This window comes from Mustela putorius, unplaced genomic scaffold (assembly GCF_011764305.1).
Source record: "Mustela putorius furo isolate JIRA1106 unplaced genomic scaffold, ASM1176430v1.1 tig00000275_pilon_pilon_pilon, whole genome shotgun sequence".
Classification (NCBI taxonomy): Eukaryota; Metazoa; Chordata; class Mammalia; order Carnivora; family Mustelidae; genus Mustela; species Mustela putorius.
Genome location: NW_025421341.1, coordinates 31,734,271 through 31,754,296, shown reverse-complemented (window position 1 = coordinate 31,754,296; position 20,026 = coordinate 31,734,271). Strand labels below are relative to the sequence as shown.

At 42.6% G+C, this 20,026-nt stretch overlaps 1 protein-coding gene across 2 annotated transcripts in view; it reads left to right on the top strand.

Annotated features, from left to right (window-relative positions):
* Positions 1 to 20,026, top strand: part of DNER (delta/notch like EGF repeat containing) — a 312,134-nt gene that overhangs the window by 212,790 nt on the left and 79,318 nt on the right. For both annotated transcript variants that reach the window (XM_045078829.1, XM_045078830.1), the window contains exon 7: positions 10,557 to 10,670. In XM_045078829.1, coding sequence (XP_044934764.1) covers positions 10,557 to 10,670 — 114 coding nt within the window. The remainder of the gene's footprint in view (positions 1 to 10,556; positions 10,671 to 20,026) is intronic.

Genomic DNA, 20,026 nt, shown 5'->3' with positions numbered 1-20,026 from the left:
GTTAGTTTTCCAGATCAGTAGTTCTCAGCCTTTAGCAAGTACCTTGTGTCAGAATCACCTGGAAGCCTTCTGAAAACTTAGATTGCAGCCTGTACTCCTCCCTACCCCCTCCCAGGGGTCTTTGACTCTGCAGGTCTGGGATGATGCTTGTGCATGGACCACACTTGGAGCACTGCTGATCTAAGCTGCCTGGTAAAAACCAAGAGATCCAAAAATATTGGCATATGGCTTGGCAGAGTTAAAATCCGTAAATTTTCCATTCATTCAAAAATATTGAACCATCTGCGATGTACCAGGCATGATGCAAGACTATGCAATTGATAGAAATGGCTCCTGCTTCTTGGGGAGGGTCTCACTGGGTCATGACAATTGTCCTGGAGGTCGGGTATTGTAAATTCTCCATATTTCACCCAGGGGGGACATGAAGGTCAAAGTCAGTCCTTTGATGTGCTATTCAGCAGATCTTTTATTGCCTTCCCGGACTTCTGACTCTCCTTTCCACTGTGCCTCTGGCCTATGTGCTTATTAGATGTGGTTACTTTCTCACCTTGAGATGAATTTTCTTAATTTTGCAGAATGTCCACATCCTTCCATGTTTTCCTATTGCACATTCCAATTTTAATTATATTTTATTGATTGCCTTTCACAGATGGGCCTCCTCTGTCTTCCTTTCTTTGCCTTTGGTTTTTAAATCATGTTTGCATTTGTTCGGGTGTGTTTGTTTTTCCCCTGCCAGCAGATCTTACTTTTTTCCTGTTAAATAATTCCTGCCTTCTGACTTTGAAATTGGATGCCTCCCAGATTGAATGTCTAGATGGCCCACAGATTCCTGCTATTTATTTCCTGCTTCAGTGTGCTAATATTAGGCACTCCCTCTCTGCAGCAGGGGCTGAAGTCCCAGCCCAGCTGCTCTGATCCCCCCAGGGCAGGAGCTGAGGCTGGTGGGTTCTCGCTGGAGCATTAGGCTTTCAGTACAAATCTAACAGCTTTGCCTTGCTGCACAGCTGGGCTATTAAAAGACCAGGGATGATAAAAATAGTTCCCACCACCATTCCCACCTTGGAAGCTTTCAGGACAGCTCTCCAAAGAAACAATTAGATTCTATCTCAGGGAGTCAGAGCCACACAGAGGTATATTTTTATTTCAGCAGAGGAATCATGAAGTAAACATCATGTTCAAAAACAGTTGCAGGGGGAGGGAGGAGGTTTAGAAAAACACCTGATTGATTGCCTTACTTTTTAAATAGCCTGATTCATTTGGCCAACGATGCTTCCTTGTAATCTATCAGTGACCTCTAGAAGGCTTTCCTTCATTTCAAGAGTACAGTCAGCATAGACTGTGATTTGGGGGTGCTGAGGGGTGCAGGGTTTGGGTTATGTTGCTGGCAATCAAAAGACACTGGCAGGATGTGTTTTTTTCCAAACCATCTGGATATTCACAGGAAAACTTAACCAATTTTTCTCTGTACGCCAATAAATTTTAAATTATATTTTCTACTTAAATACGAAATAGTATAAAATTAATGCTCCAAGTGTACATTAGACCAAATGTGATCTGGGAATGCATCCACTGAATGGATTATCGGGTTCAATGTGTTTCCTTAAAGGTGCCTGGTCGTCTTTGCCATCTGCCAGCCTTCACTCGTACACGCAATTGATTTCACCCGACATCGTTTCTCACGGTTAGGTGCCTTAAAAGCACTAAGCTTCCATTTAGAGTTTAGAGCTTTGCCAATCGTCCCATATGACCTTGAAAGGCATCCTTATTACATATCCCAAGGCATAACTTTCTTCTATCTTCTTTGTTGAAGTAGAATGTTCTCCAAAGAGATAGTAAAACTTCTGTCGTTCCCTAAAAGGAGAGATCAGTATTTCCGGTAATCGCCTGTTCATGAACCAATTATTTTATTTATTCATTGAATGTCACAATTATTCATTCCTCAGTAATGAAGCTTTCAGACTGAAGTAGTTTATTTTAAAATGGTCTTGAACTCGTTAGAGGTTATAAATATTCCTAGTGATTCTGATTTTTTTAAAAGATTTTATTTATTTATTTGACAGACAGAAATCACAAGTAGGTAGAGAGGCAGGCAGAGAGAGAGGAAGGGAAGCAGTACCCACCCAGCAAAGAACCCGATGTGGGGCTCGATCCCAGGACTCTGGGATCATGACCCGAGCTGAAGGCAGAGGCTTTAATCCACTGAGCCACCCAGGCACCCCATGATTCTGATTTTTTAAAAACGTGCTGAAGGTTCTGTTTCCCTGCTTTGAAAGGATTGGTTTCTGTTTAAGGGAAGATAAGCGTTAGGATGAAAACAAGTGTTTTTGGTCTCAAAAGACCAAGGTCTCATTGACTTAAACTAGGGTTTCTCCCCCCTGGCAAGATGAATAATTAGGGCTGGATCATACTTTGTTGTAGGGGACTATCCCATGTGTTGTAGAATGTCAGTAGTTCCATAGATGTGACGGTGGACAATGTCTCCAGACATTACCAAATGTGATGGTAGACTCACCCTGGTGGAGAACCACTGATGTAGGGGATTAAATCCTGCCAGGGGCTGTGGCAGGGGCAAGAAACCTGTTTTAGGTCTGTTGATTTGCCGTGTCACAGGCACCTGTTGAAGGCGCTGAACATTTCCTGGAGAAGCAAGACTGAAGTTCAGAAGAGGATCGCTGTAACTTTCCATCCATCCCAGTCTGGCCAACAGTGGGGCAGGGGGACAGGCACTTTAGCAGAGCCATTGTTCCATTGTGCTATCTCCCAAATCGGAAGTACTCATTGTAGAACGCAAGGTGATTTTATTTATTTATTTAAATTTTTAAAAATTTTTTATTATATTCCATTAGCCAACATATTGTACATCATTTGTTTTTGATGTAGTGTTCAACGATTCATTAGTTGCCTGTAACACCCAGTGCTAATCACAAGACGTACCCTCCTTAGCACTTTTTCAAACTCAACACCCAAAAAACAAATAATCCAGTCCAGAAATGGGCAGAAGACAGGAACTGACACTTCTCCAAAGAAGACATACAAATGGCCAACAGACATGTGAAACAATGTTCAATATCACTAGCCATCAGGGAAATACAGATCAAAACCACAACAAGATACCACCTCATACCAGTTAGAATGGCAAAAATTAATGAGACATCAAACAACAGAGGATGGCGAGGATGTGGAGAAAGGGGAATGCTCTTACTCTGTTGGTGGGAATGTAAGCTAGTGCAGCCACTCTGGAAAACAGCATGGGGGTTCTTCAAGAGGTTAAAAATAGAGCTACCCTACAAAGTGATTTTAGATAGCACATTTTTGTGAGAATACATGTTTATTTTAATAGCTATATATTTATTTCAATGTGCATTAGGGAAAAAAGTAACCAGCATGTTTTACCCAAGCTGTTCTGGTATTATTACACAAGGAAAGGCTAACATTAACTTGCAAGGTATAGTTGATTTGAGGTCAAAAGCTTTAAGCAAGTTGATTCTTTTGTGTTAGGAAATGTTTAAGTGTTGGGGATTCAGAGATTAATAGGACAAAGTCCCGATTCCTAGGGAATTTGTTCTCAAAGGGAAGCCAAGCAAGGAAAGCATTTCAGGTAATAAATATAATGTATGGGAGCCTGAAGGAACTCTGTGGGGGGACACAGGAGACTCTAGGACAAAGTCCTGTTCCCATGGCTCACCTTCTAGTGGAGAGGTAACAAGTCTATGTCTGAGCAGGTGATTTCTGGGCAGAGACCCAACTGATGGGAGGGGTGGCCATGGAAGGGCATAGAGTCAGAGGGAACATACCATGCAAGGTGATGCTGGGACTCCCTGTTTGCTTGTTTGTTTTTTTTAAGATTTTATTATTTATTTGACAAGCAGAGATCACAAGTAGGCAGAAAGGCAGGCAAAGAGAGAGAAGGAAGCAGGTTCCTCGATGAGCAGGGAACCCGACGTGGGGCTCAATCCCAGGACCCTGGGATCATGACCTGAGCCGAAGGCAGAGGCTTTAACCCATTGAGCCACCCAGGACTCCCAGTTTTTGATGGTCTAGAGTGGCTTTCAGGCACAGGGAAGACTATCTGAAATTATCTTTTGTGTTTGTTCCCTTGCAAGAATTAAATAAACATAAATTATAGTGATTCTCAAGCTCCCTGAAACATCTCAACGTGTATTGATTGGCTTACCCTGATCTTTCAATTAAATTCACCCATCAAAAATCGGTTATTCAGTTATTCAGCTGAATGTTGTAATTGGAATCAGGAAGTCTGACAGCCTCTCTTACGCATCCCAGGGTCCTAGTCATGGCATGTTCTCTGCACACCCATACACGCAGATTAGCCAAACCAAACACTGAGGGCTGACAATGGGGCTGGATCTCTGACATCATCACCATCTGTGTGTGTGGCTCTACCTCTTTCTGGGCTATAAGACTCAGACCATGAAGGGTGGAGCTGCATGAGCCTCCGCTCATTGCAGTTCCTGACCCAGATGAATTAGAGCTTGCACTCAGGGGACCAGAGTTGTTTCTGGTAATGAGATTGTTGGCTGTCTCCCCACCCTGGGCATCCAGGGCAAATCTCAGGTCGGTCAGGAACACTCTAGGGCCGCCCTCCGCCTTTATTGCCTCCAGCGGCACTAAACGGCAGCCTATACTCTCCAAATGGGGTTGATTTCACAGAGCACGATCATCGGGGTTCAAGAGACAACATAGCCTGTTTTTATTTTTATTTATTTTTAAAAGATTTTATTTGTTTATTTGGAGAGGGACACGAGCAGGGCAGGGAGGGGCAGAAGGAGAGAAAAAAGCAAACTCCCCGCTGAGCAGGGAGTCTGATGCAGGGCTCGATCCCAGGACCCTGAGATCAGGACCTGAGCTGAAGGCGGGTGCTTACCTGGCTGAGCCACCTAGGCACCCTGTTTTGATTTCATTTGTCATCCCCCTTGAGTTTGTAGCAGACTTCCCTCCCTGCGTAGCTGGAGTTCAGGTCTCCCTGCCGAGGGCAGGAGACTTGAGTGCATAGTCTGCTCCTTCCTGTAGGTCAGTTTTAACTCTCTCACCTTCACTTCCTGCTTTTGCAGATGAAAGCGCATGGCATCTCCTGTGGGCCCCCCTCTCCTCGCTCAATTTGTTGCTAATTTTCTTCCGGAGCTTCTCATTACATGACAGTTTCAAGTTCGTGCCACGCTTTTCTTTCGAGGGCAGGACCACAACTGCTCTGGTGCACCGTATCCCTCTCCCATCTTCGTGTGGTGAAATTATCTGAGGCCACAGCAGGAAGACACCAGCTAAGACTGTGAGAAGGAGCTTGGTGATTGAGGTGCCGAAGGCCCCGCCCCGGGCGGCTTGCAGGGCAATGGTGGATGCGAAGAGCAGGTGGGGCTGCAGGGGGCAGGGCCAGATCACGTGGTGCCTTTAAGCCCTGGAATCAAGTTTTCCGGTTTTGGGCCACGCCCTTTATAAAGCCCGCGGGTCTTTAAGTACAAGAGCAATAGGATCTAAGTTACGGCTTGAAAAGCTCTCTCTGGCTGCTCCCTGGTGGATTGTGGGATGGGTTGGAGGGAAGCTGGAGTAGGGCTGAGGAGGCGGGCTCAGGGAAGCCTGGCTTAAGTCCTGATGAGGGGCAGCGATGCCGGGAACCAGACAAGGTGGAAGCCTCCCTCAGTTGTGACACTAATTTGGAAGGGGATCCGTGAATGCTTAGGATTTCGCTAAGAAGGAGCTGTGTCCCTAGTTCCCAGGAAAGAAATGAAGACAGTTGCTGATTCTTGCCTTGGTAGTTTAGTACAAACTTTTGTCTTTCAGGGACCTGAGGGGGTTTGTCTCTGTTGTGGACTTTTAGGAAAGTCTAACTGGCATTCATGCCTTTCCCGCATAGTTCTGGGCCTTTACATGGGTTTTTCTTCGTGCCTTGACAACATTCCCCCCGGGAACTTAAAGCATCGATCTTTAAGCCCTGAAATATCCATTTTGTGTGTGTGTGTGTGTTTGTGTGTGTGTTAGAGCAAATTCTCCATAGAGAAGAGAGAACCCAGGCAAAGCCTTAATGGTCTTATAAAATTTAAATTTCCTACCATTTACTCAGTTAGTTTTGACACCTCAGTTGTGGTATCAAAGAAAAACACAGACACAGGAAAAGTCATTTGTGTATGCCTTAGATAGGCAGTTCAGAGTGTTATATAGAGATTAATATGAGGGATTTGTCTGACAACTGTAGGTAAATTTATGCTCTCTGAGGGTCTAAGAAATGACTCAGTGGTGTTTAAGGTTCCCTTAAACCATTTATAGGACACTCATTGTTCCCTGTCCTCTGCCTGTCCTTTCCCAGCTCTGGCTTCAGTTGCCCTGTAGGATCAATGCAGTCAATCATGGTACCCTTGGACCTTCCAACTAGCACCAGCGTTGAGGCCACAGTAATACCTGGCCAGGTGTGGACAAGTGTGAGGTCCTGATTTACAGCCCAGCAGACCCATGGGCTGGTTATTGCCTATAGCCGGCCAACTGGTCACCTACCGCTAAGGATGCTTGTAATCCTGTAATCTCGGCCTTGCCTCCCTCTCCTGTTCCTGCCTCACTCCTTTGTTGCTTTTCATTTTCGTTTATACTGGACCCAGAGACATTAAAATACACATGTGTTAAAGGTCTAGTTAGTTACACACAGTCTTTTTCTTTGTATTTCCATGTTTTCCATATTTAAAAAAAATATTTAATAGAACGCTTAAAGCTCACGAACCAAAAGCAATGATATAGTGACTGGTCTCCGACCTGGGTTCCTTGTTGGAGCCCACTGCTGGCGTTTGACTAACAACTGTCTGGTACTGAATCATATCAGGGAGTGAAGACTTTAGACTCTTCACCACTAAGGACCAGTGGGACCCCCCAAACCATTTATGACAATCCCAAACACCCCACACACTATAAGTGTGGATTGGCCTCTGGGGTTGAAATTTTACTAAACTTGCATATGTAAATATTGGAGCACTTAACAGCACTTAAGGTTCACCTTGCTTATAGTTTTAATTTATTAGCTCTATTAGATAATAGTGAATTAAATGCATGGGAAGATTTTTGCGTTATTTGGCAACAGTGGCTCTTAAAAGGAAATTGTTGAAATTACTAAATATCATTTGAAGTGTTTAATTAAATTTATAAATTTATAAATTAAATTTATAAATGGGACCAAGCATTGTTAAAAGTGTTCTTTAACAAACAAAAAAAAACCCCCCAAAATAAAAAACCAGCTCCGTGTTGATGGCTTGACAGGTAAAATGGAATTTGCTTGGAGATGCCCCAGCGGGGAAAGTATAAAAATATGAGGGAACTAGATGAAATTAAATGGACAGAATGTTAATAATTGTTGAAGTTAGGTGGTAGATAAGTGAGGGTTATATAGTAGTCTTTCTATGTTTTAGTATGTTTAAAATTCTTAAGTCAAAAGTTCAAAATACAGGGATTTGTTTGTATTTTCTCTCAAGAACTTGGGAGCTCACAGAATCCTGAATTCTGGTCATGTTCTTCTGTCTGGTAGAGACACATACACCCCTTACAGATGACACCTAATTTGGCTTCTGGCTATTTTTCATGCTTTTGTGTGATTCTGTGGTCACAGTTTTAATTTTTTCCTGAGGGCAGGATTCATGACTCTGTGTCTTGTGGGCACACCTGCCTCTAGGAAGCCATCATTTGTAATTGTTCACACACACACACACACACACACACACACACAATACATGGTAAACCCAAGAATAACCGTGGTGTTTACTTTACATTTGCCTCTGTGTCTGTCTATATCAACATTTTCTGTTATTTCCCCTTCATGTTAAACACATGTTTGTTGAGGACGTGATGCATGTTGCCTCAGGCATGATGATCCATTGACATGTTTGGGCTCAGGAGTTTGACTCCATGTGTGGCTTTGTGAAAATCAAGTTTCTAGTCCTCAGTTTCCTCATTTGTAAAATGGACGTGATTATGATACTAATTTCAGAGTTTGCAGTGAAGAGGGGTTAATGTATAGAAAAAGAAGGAAGTGTTCTACTAAAAACCAGCTACTATATTTAGTCAGAAAGTTATTTGTAACAATCTTTTCTTTAAAAGATTTTACTTATTTATTTGACAGAGAGAGATTGAGAGAACAAGTGGGAGGAGGGACAGTGGGAGAGGCAAGGCTCTCCACAGAGCAGGAAGCCTAGTGTGGACTTGATCTTAGGACCCTGGGATCATGACCTGAGCTGAAAAGGCAGATGCTTAATGGACTAAACCCAAGCACCCTGTAGCACTCTTAAAAAGAGTTTGCTCTCCCTCATTCTGAGTTTAGAGCTGCCATCTGAAGACATATTAACATAATATAATCCTATTAAGATATTCTGTCCTGCAATTAAAAAATAAAAATTTAAGTATTTATTTTAGAGAGCCAGATTGGGGGAGAGGCAGACAAAGAGGGAGAGACAATCTCGAGCAGACTCCCTGCAGGGCACGGAGCCTGATGTAGGGTTTGATCTCTGATATCATGACCTGAGCTGAAATCAAGTCAGATGGTCAACCGACTGAGCCACCCAGGTGCCCTTCTGTTCTGCAATTTTTAAAAAAGATTTTATTTATTTATTTGACAGGCAGAGATCACAAGTAGGCAGAGAGGCAGGCAGAGAGGAGGAAGCAGGCTCCCTACTGAGCAGAGAGCCCCATATGGGGCTTGATCCCAGGACCCTGGGATCATGACCTGAGCCAAAAGCGGAGGCTTTAATCCACTGAGCCACCCAGATGCCCCTGTTCTGCAATTTTGAAGTAGCATTTTATCTTGGTGTTTGGATTTTTAGTTTATACAAATATTTTACTCATCTTATCATACTCACTAATTAGCTAGAATTTCCTGGACTGTTTTAAAGCATGGAAGGAAGAGTTGGGTTGCAAATAAATGCTTCCACATTGACAATCTGTAGTTCATTCTAGTTTGGCAGGTAATTGAAGCTCCAGCAAATCATCTCTCTTCTAATATCTTTGATTTATTTTAGCAAATCTCAGATTCAAGTGCTAATGACAGTTTTTGAAAACTAATAATTCAGAGAGATGAGTTTTTATGTACTTAATCTACATCCTAGGAAGGTATAAAATATTACAGTATAATAATTGTGTAGAAAATACCTGTGCATAAAAATTTCTGGTAAGAGGGGTGCCTGGGTGGCTCAGTGGGTTAAGCCCTTGCCTTTGGCTCAGGTCATGATCCCAGGGTCCTGGGATCGAGTCCCACATCGGGCTCTCTGCTCAGCAGGGGACCTGTATCCCTCTCTCTCTGCCTCTCTGCCTACTTGTGATCTCTCTCTCTCTCTCTCTGTCAAATAAATAAATAAAATCTTTAAAAAAAATTTGTGGTAAGAATTATCTCCAAATTACTAAGAGTTCTGTCACTCAAATAGGAGAACTAAGGGCAACTCCTCTTTGCACTTCACATCCTATTTTTTCCAGGTTTTCCTGCATAACCGTTTTCCACTTTCAGAGAAACATGTTGGCATATTATTCTTTCAGACTTGCCTCTCTGGAGGGCTTTGTTTTCAAAGTTAATAAAGAATTCAGAATTTTTTAAAAAGCATTTTGATTGTGTTCTGATCAATGGAAGTCCTGATTTCCTCACCACACATGTGTGGTTATGTTACTATCCAATGAAATCACTACTGGAGTCTTGCTTCACAGAGAATTTAGTGAATTTGATGTGATTCAAATAAAATTAAGAATAATACATTAATGTGCTTAACGTTATAAGTGCCCCAATCTCTTTATCTTTATTATTTTATTTTATTTTTTTCAGTGATCCAAGATTCATTGTTTATGTGTCATACCCAGTGCTCCATGCAATCTGTGCCCTCCTTAATACCCACCGCCGGCCTCACCCAACCCTCCACTCCCCTCCCCTGCAAAACCCTCAGTTTGTTTCTCAGAGTCCACAGTCTCTCAGGATTTGTCTCCCTCTCTGATTTCCCCCATCTCACTTCTCCTCTTATTGATTTGTTCTATCACACCAACAATCTCTTTATCTTTAAAATGGGGGGATAGGGCATGACATTAACACAGAAGTGTTCTTCCAGCTGTAAAATGTACATTCACAACATTTTAACACCTACCATTTTTTCTAATGCTAGGAAAATATGCTAGGAAAAATACCCATTTTTTACCTAAAAGATAGGTATTGGGATGACCTAAGAAAGTGGCCTCCTTGGCTAGGCGCAGCAGAACATTGTAGATTGTGTTTTGCCCTGTGTCAGGAAGAACCTGGGATCCCTCCATTTCTGAAGCTTCTGACTAGTATTTCAAAATAAAATGCAGAGCTAATGCTGAAGAAAAGTCTTTGCAATAAAGACTTTTGTAAAAGAAATTATTTTTGAACTGCAATTCTAAACGGTGATGATCGTTTCTTGTTGCGAAACCAGAGTAGATCAAGGAGGGTCCAGGGGATTCTTCAGCTCAAAACTGTGCTTTTGGTGGGTGGTTACCAGTGGGCTCCATCAATTCCTGGGGCACTTCACTGTGGTCTTGAAATGACACATTTTATAAAATGTCTCTCTTATTTTACTCAGGTTATACTGGAGAGCTTTGCCAATCCAAGATTGATTATTGTATCCTAGACCCATGCAGAAATGGAGCGACGTGTGTTTCTAATCTCAGTGGATTCACCTGCCAGTGTCCAGAAGGTAAATATTATTGCCTAGGAGTCCCTTTTGTTTTCATTTTAAATCATAAACTACTTTGATCAGCTTTAAATTTCTGGAAAAATCCATACAAGAGTACTTCTTATTTTATTTACAAAATGTTTGAATAATAGACATAATCCAGGAATTTCTGTGATTTTTATTTATACATTGAAAAATAATAAATGCAATACAATGAATAAATATGTTTTTTCCTAAATTTCACATGTTAAAATTTTCAAAATTTTACTTATTTTTGATACCAGTTCACATAAAAATATTTCTTTTTTTTAAACTTTTATTTATTTGTCAGAGAGAGAGAGAGAGCACGTGCGTGCATGCAGAAGCAAGGGGGAGCAAGCAGAGGGAGAGGGAGAAGTGGGCTCTCCACTGAGCAGGGAGCCCGATGAAGGACTCCATCCCAGGACACTGAGATCATGACCTGAGCCAAAGGCGGACGCTTAACCGACTGAGCCACCCAGGCGTCCCACATAAACAATATTTCAACATAAAGTTCACCTGCTTTTATTTGTGAATCAACTTCATACCATCTTAGAAACTTCAATTTAGCTGGAAAACCCCATCTTTTGAGCTACTTTTACTTTAACCAAGTTTTGCTTTGAGAGTGGTTTGATCAGAAGGAGCAGACAGATAATCATAGCTATCCAGTTGCAAGGAATGACTTTAGTCTTGGAGGAAGTTCTCATTTCTGTGTGGGGATGTTATGGAAATTATTACCTTAAACTTTAAGACTGTAAGAATAACCCACTATTAGAGAGTTTTTTCCCTTAAAACAGCATGTGAGCTCCTGAGCCACAGAAGGGGCATTGACAACTACATGAAGTACAAAGATTAAGTGCAGAGTCTGAGCATCAGGAAAATCTCTGTCAGCCACATTAGCCTTTCCTGCCCCTAGCTGAGAGGCTGTAGGGGGCCAGCGGGCTGTTGCTGAAAGGGACTGACCTCCCAGGTGACCTGAGGGCTCGGGGTGCCCAGGAGTAGCACCTGCGATCTGTAGCCCCTTCTACTCTTTAATGTTTTGAAGACACGAACTAAAGAAGTGAATCCTGTCCCCAGCTTCTGCTCACCTGCGCAGGGGTAGGAGCTGGAGGCTGTGGCCCACCTACGGTTACCATGACGATGGAGTTCAGTGTGTTTGATGAGCCTGGCCTTTGACCCTCCCCTTGAGTCTCTGAAGCAAATGGGAAAATTTGGAAAAGTTTGAAGTCTAGGGCTGAGCAAGCAGCACCATGTCACTTGCAGATAGAGGGCATTGCAGATGTTCCCAATGTCATCAAGCCCTGGGTTCATCAGTCGCTACCTAGGTGGTTGTGGGCTGTGCTTGTGGTCAAGGACGGGCTTCAGAGTCACGAGCTGATCTACCATGGCAAATCATTACCCCCCTCCCTGATCCTCCTAAACGTGGGCTATGGTGATCCTGCGGACTTCACAGGCCATGCTGCTACAAATAGGATTTTTAAAGAGTTTTGAAAACTCCAAATTGCTTATTTTTAATTGTTTTCATTGCCACCAGAAAGTTAAAATGAAGCTGCAGAGGCTCCTAAAGGTAATAACTTAGAAAAAACAGTGGGGTGCCTGGATGGCTCAATTAAGTGTCTGACTCTTTAATCCGGCTCAGGTCATGATCTCAGGGTTGTGAGATCGAGCCCTGTGTCGTGCTCCATGCTTAGCCCAGAGCATGCTTGAGATTCTCTCTCTCCCTCATCCTCTGTTTCTTTCTTCCTCTCTAAAACAAATAATTTTTTAAAAAAGTTTAAAAAATCCGAGTATTTAAAAAAATTACGTCTGTAATAAGGGATGGCCCTTGAAGTAGGACCCAGGAATTTTACTTTTTCTCCTTTTTTCTAGTGGATAAAGGTGGCTGAACACTTCCTGTGCATCAGGCACCGTGCTGGGTGCTGGGACATCAGGGTTAGTAAAGTGGGGACGGCCCCTCCCGTGGCACATGCTGCGCAGATTAGTAGGTAATGACAGCAGGACTGGGGCCTTGAAGAGGTACAAATGGAAGCTGCTCAGCCTTGGGGAGCTGGGAGTGCTGCCCGCATGGGGAGAGACCCTGAGTGAGGACAGTGAGGAGGAGGGCGGAGTTGATGGCATCACTGATGAGGGAAGACAAAGAGGAAGAAAGTGGGGGAGGCTGGGGTGTGTAGGGCTTCAGGGGGCTCTGTGGGCCTGGGCGGAGCACTGCATTTTCATCCTGAGGGAGAGCCAGGGGCTGCGGTCTGGAGTCTGACTCAGCCACTTACTCACCAGCCCCCTCTTGTGGCTGACTGAGCTCATGCCCGTCGGTCTCAGTTTCCTGGTCTGTACATTGGGGATACTGCCCACTTAAGAGGGACAACGAGGATTAAGGAGATGAGGCAGGTAAGGGCCTTGGCACAGTGCCTGGCTATGGCTTACTCCACGTTAGCTGCTTCGTCGTGATCGTTTTCCTAGTAACGGTGACTGTTAAACCGTGGGTAGATGTAGATTGGAGAAGGACAAGAGTGGGAATAGGGAGAGAAGCTTGGGGGTTGTTGCAGAAGTCCAGGGAGTAGATGTGGACTGGTGGAAAGGGAAGGGTATAACATGAGAGGTCAAATGAGGGGTGCCCGAGTTGGGTGGGTTGGGGGGGGCAGGGGAGAAGAGGGCATGTTTGTGCCATCTCACTCTACGGTTGGTTGTGCCATTCGTGGAGAAAAGGAAATGCAGAAGAGGGGTGTTCTATTTTGGATGTGTTGAGTTTGAGGGGCCTTTGCGGCATCCAAACAGAGATGTTATCTGTGCAGTTCTATGTGAGTCCGAAGGTTGGGGCAGAAGTCTAGGCCAAGTCCAAACAGACACATTAGCCCATGGATGTCAGTTGAAAGCTGGGCATTGGGGGATTGTCTAGGGAACCTTCTTTTTTTATCCAGTGGCCTGTCAGCTCTCCATGGCATCTAGATAAAGCCTAGAGGAAAAGTGATGATCTGGAATTAAAAGGATGGAGACAGATTTCCCTGCAGTCTTTGCATGAAGACTTTTGTTCAGAGGTTTACCTTCCCTGAAGACGGACCAGGAAAAAGGGGCTTAAATTATGGTTCTGAGGGTTGCATTGCCGTGTTTCAGAGCCTCTTAGTGGGGGTGGAGGCTGGGCTGGCATTTCTAAAGCAGCCCCTCCCACTGGCTTGCTCTTTGGGTGCTGATCGTAGAAAAGAATGTTTATAGAGCACTTTACTTTAAAAAGCCTATGTCTCCGGGATCCTTCTCATATCAGCCACATTGTGAAGACAAGTTTGGAAAGTGTCTCAAGTGCACAGAATGTTCTGGATTCTGAGCCAGCACTGGACCCTTGCTGCCTTCTTCTCTTTCTTTCTTTCCTCTTTTTCTTTTTATCTCCAGTGATGAACATTTTGTCATGTCTGCGTTTACGTATATGGTCTGGGTCTTTGCAAAGCAATTAGAAAGTAATGACAGACATCATGCCTCTTCATCCCCAAATAAATTGGTTTGTGTTTTCTGAGGATCTGGACCTTCTCCTTCATATATTACTGAGCATCTGGAAAATGATCACACCTAAGAAAACTACTAATGATTTCCTAATATTGTATGCTGTGTGCCCTTTCTTCATCTACTTCTTCATATGCATTAATTCCGTCTGCCCTGCTTCCCCATGTTATCTTGTAAGGGTGGGAAATACCCTACCTATGGAGCATTTAGCTCCATATTTTATATTAGTAAGAGATTCATAAAAATGTGTTAAACTAATTATAGAAGTCATCACTTAGATATCACTCTCAATGTCTCGCAGCTCATCTGACTCTCACAGCAATCCAATGAAGCAGATGCTGTTAATATTTCCATTTAACAGATTGGGAAACCAAGGCACAAGAGATTAAATAGCCAGCCTACAATCACATAGCTAGAAATTTAAACCCAGGCAACTTGGCTCTGGCCTTCTTATCCACTGTCTTATACTGTCTCTAAATACATCCTTTAAAATAAGTTCCATCCTGTTTATTTATTTTTAAAGATTTTATTTATTTAAGAGAGAGAGAGCATGAGCAAGAGGGGCAGAGAGTGAGGGTCAAGAAGACTCCCCACCGAGCAGGGAGCCCGATGTGGGACTGGGTCCCAGGACCCTGAGATCATGACCTGAGCGGAAGGCAGATGCTTCACCAACTGAACCACCCAGGTCCTGACCCCCCCCCACCACATCCTGTTTATTTTAAAAGATGATCTTTGTAACCAGAGTCATGAGTAAAATAAATGAAAATTCTGTTGGGTTCTAAAACTTCTAAATGACCCTGCTAAAAATTCTCAAGTCTGGGAAAAGCTAGAAAAATTTTTTTTTCATATATATATATATATATATATATATATATTTAAATTATATATATATATAAATTCCCTTTTTTGCAAGTCCAGCGAGATCCTTTTACAGCAGTTTCCTTCCAGTCCAGAAAGCTGTTAAAACTGGGTTTTCCCTCTGGATAGTTCTTTCAACTCTGCGTGCTCATACGTTGGCTCTTTTCCATCCTTTTCATCTGCATTCCGTTTCCTTCAAGGATCCTTCTCCCTCCAATCTGGACCAAGTCCTCCAAGGTTGGAGTCTCTCCTGGGTATCTGTCTCTTTGACTCTTCGCCTTCTTTTTAACCTCTTTCGGAAAGTTCAAAGTCAGGCCCTCGGGACATTGTGTGCAGTGATGATCATTTAAGCGCTCCTTCTGGAAGGTGTGTGCTTTCTTCCCACACTTAAGAGTTTTATCCTTCATCAACAGGTTCTGTCTTTTCTCTGAATTTCTACTTAACATTCACTGGGTCCCCATCTGTAAAGTGCCGTTTCAGATTATAGGGACATTATAGGTGGAGGTGCTAAGATACAAAAGTAAAAATGTCACGAGTGTGACATTATCTGTACCTTATTGAACGACAACAGCACAGAGAAGCAATTAGAAGCTGATTTTTTGCCTACTTTATTTACTCTGTGTGCTGATATTGTCTTTATGTTTGGTTTAGGACTCTGAGATCCTTAAATTTTAGATTAAATGCATTACAATTCTGAAGACGTCTAATTATATATACTTACCATCGCTGCCTATTGATATTTAAATGTGTAAATTTAAATAGATGAATATATTTAAATACATATCTAGCCATCTTCTCTGCTTCAGCATCTCAATTTTTATTTTCTTTCTGCCTCAGAGTTTGAGGCAGGATACCCCACAGACTGAGAGGGAATAACAAAGAACTTAATAGAGGTGAAAACATTCGGTGGGAAAGCCCATTTGTGGGTTCCAGAAGTGTGACGATTTGCACCGTGCATGGACTTGGGTCGCATTGCATTGAATCTGATCACTCTTCTGTCATTTCCCTGGATGTGCTCAACCAGAGACCGGAGTGAGAATATGGTACTTCAGGTGCTATTTTGAGAAGATATTATTTTATCTGATATACTTTACAAACATTAAAGATATTTTCTGGTGTGATGCCTTCTGATGGGATTACAGACAGAATTTAACAGCTCTTCGTACCATAGTCCTGAGTGCGATTATTGCAAACAAGGGGTGGGGGAATCCGCTTCCTTCAGTCCTTGAACTGTTAGAACATCACCCTGGGTTCCACTGTCCGACATGCAGATCTTATAACCTGGAAAGCTCTGGAGCCACGGACGGTTGGAGCCCTTCTCTGACCCGGAGGTCTGGACACCTGAGTTGGGCCAGTGAGGAGGCGGGGGGTGGGCTGGTCACCAATGTGGAGCATTAGGGTCACATGGCTTGTATTTGAATTCTGGACCTACCCCCCTCACAGCTCTCTGCTTCTCAGAGGCTCATTTTTCTCACTTAGAAAATGAGGATGATGTTAGGACATCCTTTATAAGTTGGTGTGAAGAACAGAAAAGGCCCTAGGTCTGTGCTTGGGAAATAGTAAATACCAAATAATATTAGCAGTGATGTTAATGACGATGCTGGTGGGGGCTTTAGTCATATCACTTTGGGTGAGTCATAAATTTTATCTCTTCCAGCTGTTGTTTTCTTATTGCAAAATGATAAGGATTGACTTTTACCTTTAAGGGACCCTATTCCGAAAAGCCTTTGATTCAACTCTATCTGTGTAAGAGCCCCTTGCTGAGTCAATAAATCCAGCTTGTTGTTTCAAGTAATGTTTGCGAAGAAAAGTTTCATAACCTGTAAACGACTCCCTAAAACTTAATGTTGGCCTAGAGTCCCCGTAGGTTAAATCCCTGCAACAAGCTCCAAGGGTTTATCCAAACTATTTTTGTTTTTCTACATTTTATAGCCTTGAGTAATCAAGCCATATAAATCCTTTTGTCCAACTCAAATGTCAGTGGTAATGCTTTTCATCTTAAAGGGATTTACAGGCAATAGCCACACATGTCATAAAAATTATCTCTGAGATAATGTGTATTGTTCAGAAACTGGGCATGTTACCCAGGAAGGATTTAGGAGTTACACAGTCCTGGGATTTGGTTGTTTTTTCCCCAGTATCCTGATACGTAGAGCTTTGTAGAAAACACTCTCTGAGGACCTTATTAAACTACATGTATTTCCATAAGAAATGTGCAGCCCGTCCTCATAAAATTAGCAGGCCTGAGTAAAATACTATTCTTATTCTTTTAAAATTTGGCATCATCCCTAAATCACCAGTTCATTTAAGAATTGGAGCAGTTGAGATCCTTGGACTCCCAAGAATCCATGGTTTCACCTTTTGGAAACAAAGCAGGTTTTCAGATTTATCAAGTGTGAGTAAAACTTAATTTCTATGTTTGGTGCATGCGGATTAATTTTTGATTTTCAGTTGAGTTCATATTTCTCATCTTTTTCTTTTTTTTTTTTTTTTTTTTTAACTCCCACATAGCACAGTTTCTCTGAGATTATTTATTTATTTATTTTTAAAGATCGAAACATTTTTTGCTATCTCTCTGAGATTGTTTAAATCTGCAAGGGATTTTGTCCGCTGCTTCTCAAATCAGCGGTGAGACAAGGCAGTCACTTTGATATGTCACCAGGTTTTTGTCATTTTTAGCTCTGTTTTACCTTGGGGAACCATTCTGATGCCCAGGTCAGTGTTGGCAGGTGACAGCTAGAAGTTCCATTGTGACAAACAGAGGAAGACCTAAATCATGATAGCTTGCTGCTTTTCTTTTTAAGAAGAGGTAAGGGATAGCTTATATGTAAATAGGAATTCCGATTTCTCAAGGCATGTGTCCAGATTTATCCATGAACATTAGTTAGTGTTCTTAAAACCTTTTGACTTTGAACATTCGGGTATCACGTCCTGAATTTCATTATCTTTATCCCTTATCTCTCTTGTGGCTTTAGGAATCGCCACAGCCTCAGCGGTAACTGTAACAATGAAGATAATTGCTGTTGGTTGAGTGCCTACTCTGTGTTTAGCATCTGAAAAGTTATTATTTAAGATAAGTTGGCAGTTAGTGGCTGAGAGGTGGGTAGACTTTGCTACTTGAGTTGGAATCTGTGTCTGATCACATATTACTTGGTGACCTTGGCAGACAACCCCAAATTCTCTATGCCACGTGTTCTGCATCTGTAGAGTGAAGGCAGTATTAGTGCCAACTTAATGAGGTTGTTGTAAGGATTAAGTTGGTCTACAGTACTCAGAACAGTGGGCTAAGTGATTCATGTTAAGTGTGGTTTCTTAGTGCCCACAACAGCTGTACAAGAGGATCCCGATGGCCCCAGGAGATAAGTCAAGTTTGTCTGATTCTGGAGTTCATGTTCTCTCTGCTGTACTGAGCTCCTTCTCTGGTCAAGCTCAACTTCGTGTGACATCTAGCTAGTTGGGTGCACATTTGCTCGCCTTCATAAGAGTCCAGGCTTGTTGAGGGCAGTGATGTTAAATTTTCCTTTGTATTCCTTAGCACACCTGGCAGTTAAATACCTATGGGCCTTTTGCTGAATGTCTGAGGGAGTGAATATCTCAAAACTTTTGCAACACTGTCATTTCATATGGGAGGAAACTGGAGCCAAGATGAATGAACCAATATAGCCAATATTAGTCACGCTAATATAACTAGGTGACTCTCGTTAGTTAGGCTCCAGCAGTGAGGAGGAGATCATATCCCATCCTGTTCAGCGCGGTTTAGGGGTCATAGGAGACTTGGGCAGATTTCATATACCATATTTGGGGATCCCTTCTCTGGTTCTCTTCTTCTGTGCCAGGCTCCTCCCGGGGTCCCTGTGGGCAGAGAGAGTGCTTGCTGCTGCCTCTACGTTTTGACCTTCCTCCAAAACCTGTCTGCTTTTGCTTACTTTCCAGAGCCACATAGTTAGTTGAAGGTTATTTGGTCTGGAGTTCACAGTTGGTATTTGTTGGATAATCTGTTAAAAGGAAGCTTACTTTGCCATGTTGGAAGCAGAATACCCATATCATGGTCTTTAGGAGCAACAAAGATTATTGATAATAGAAATACAAATATCCTAAAAGTAAGTACAATTCTTTCTGCCTCCCTGCAGCAGAATTTATCTCCATATATATGTGTCTCTATGTATATAGTCCCTGTTTTAGATAGCCGGAGCAGGCTAGAAGGACATTTTTGTCTGACTTGGACCAGAGCATCATGTTATGTGATCCTGGCTCTTACTTTGAACAGTTTAGATCTGGGCTCTGAGTCCTGGGAACATTTGAAGGTGGGTTGGACAGAGATAGGCCTAAGAGAGCTGACCACACATGCAGCTGTGAATGTAGAAGAATGTCGGTTAATGACTTTATCATATTCTATTTTTGGTTCAATAAGCTTTTCTTTGACTAGTTTTTCCAATGGAGTTCTCATCTCTCTGAGATCTGATGTCATACTGATAAAAGGCCACCAAAGGTAGATGCTTAGGCTTCCCCTTCTTGAAGCATTTCCCACTGCTCTACTTTCTAATTGACCCAGTTATATTTAATTGTAATTCATATGAAGAACCTTGTCCCTTCCTTGCTTTCGATTTCCAAATAGTCTACACTTAGTGATGCGTCTGGTGCCAGTACACCAGGGCGTGCACGTGGACTGATCTCACCACTGTCCCTTCTCACTGCACTTGACCATTACACTCTGCTGTGTTACAGTCTAGGACTTTAAATAACACTTTAAATAATTTTATTATTTTACCTTCACAATCAGAGAAACCTATGCTCAGATCAGCTCAAGGAGAAAAAAAACCCACCTGTAAGTGCATCCACCAAGAGAGAAACTTTGAATTTTAGGCAAATCTTTGAAGTCTCTTTTTAATTTAATTTTTTAAAAAGATTTTAATTTATGTATTAGAGAGAGAGAGAGCGAGCAGGTATAGGGACAGAGGGACAGGGAGGAGCAGACTCCCCTCTGAGCAGAGAGCCTGAGGTGGGGCTCAGTC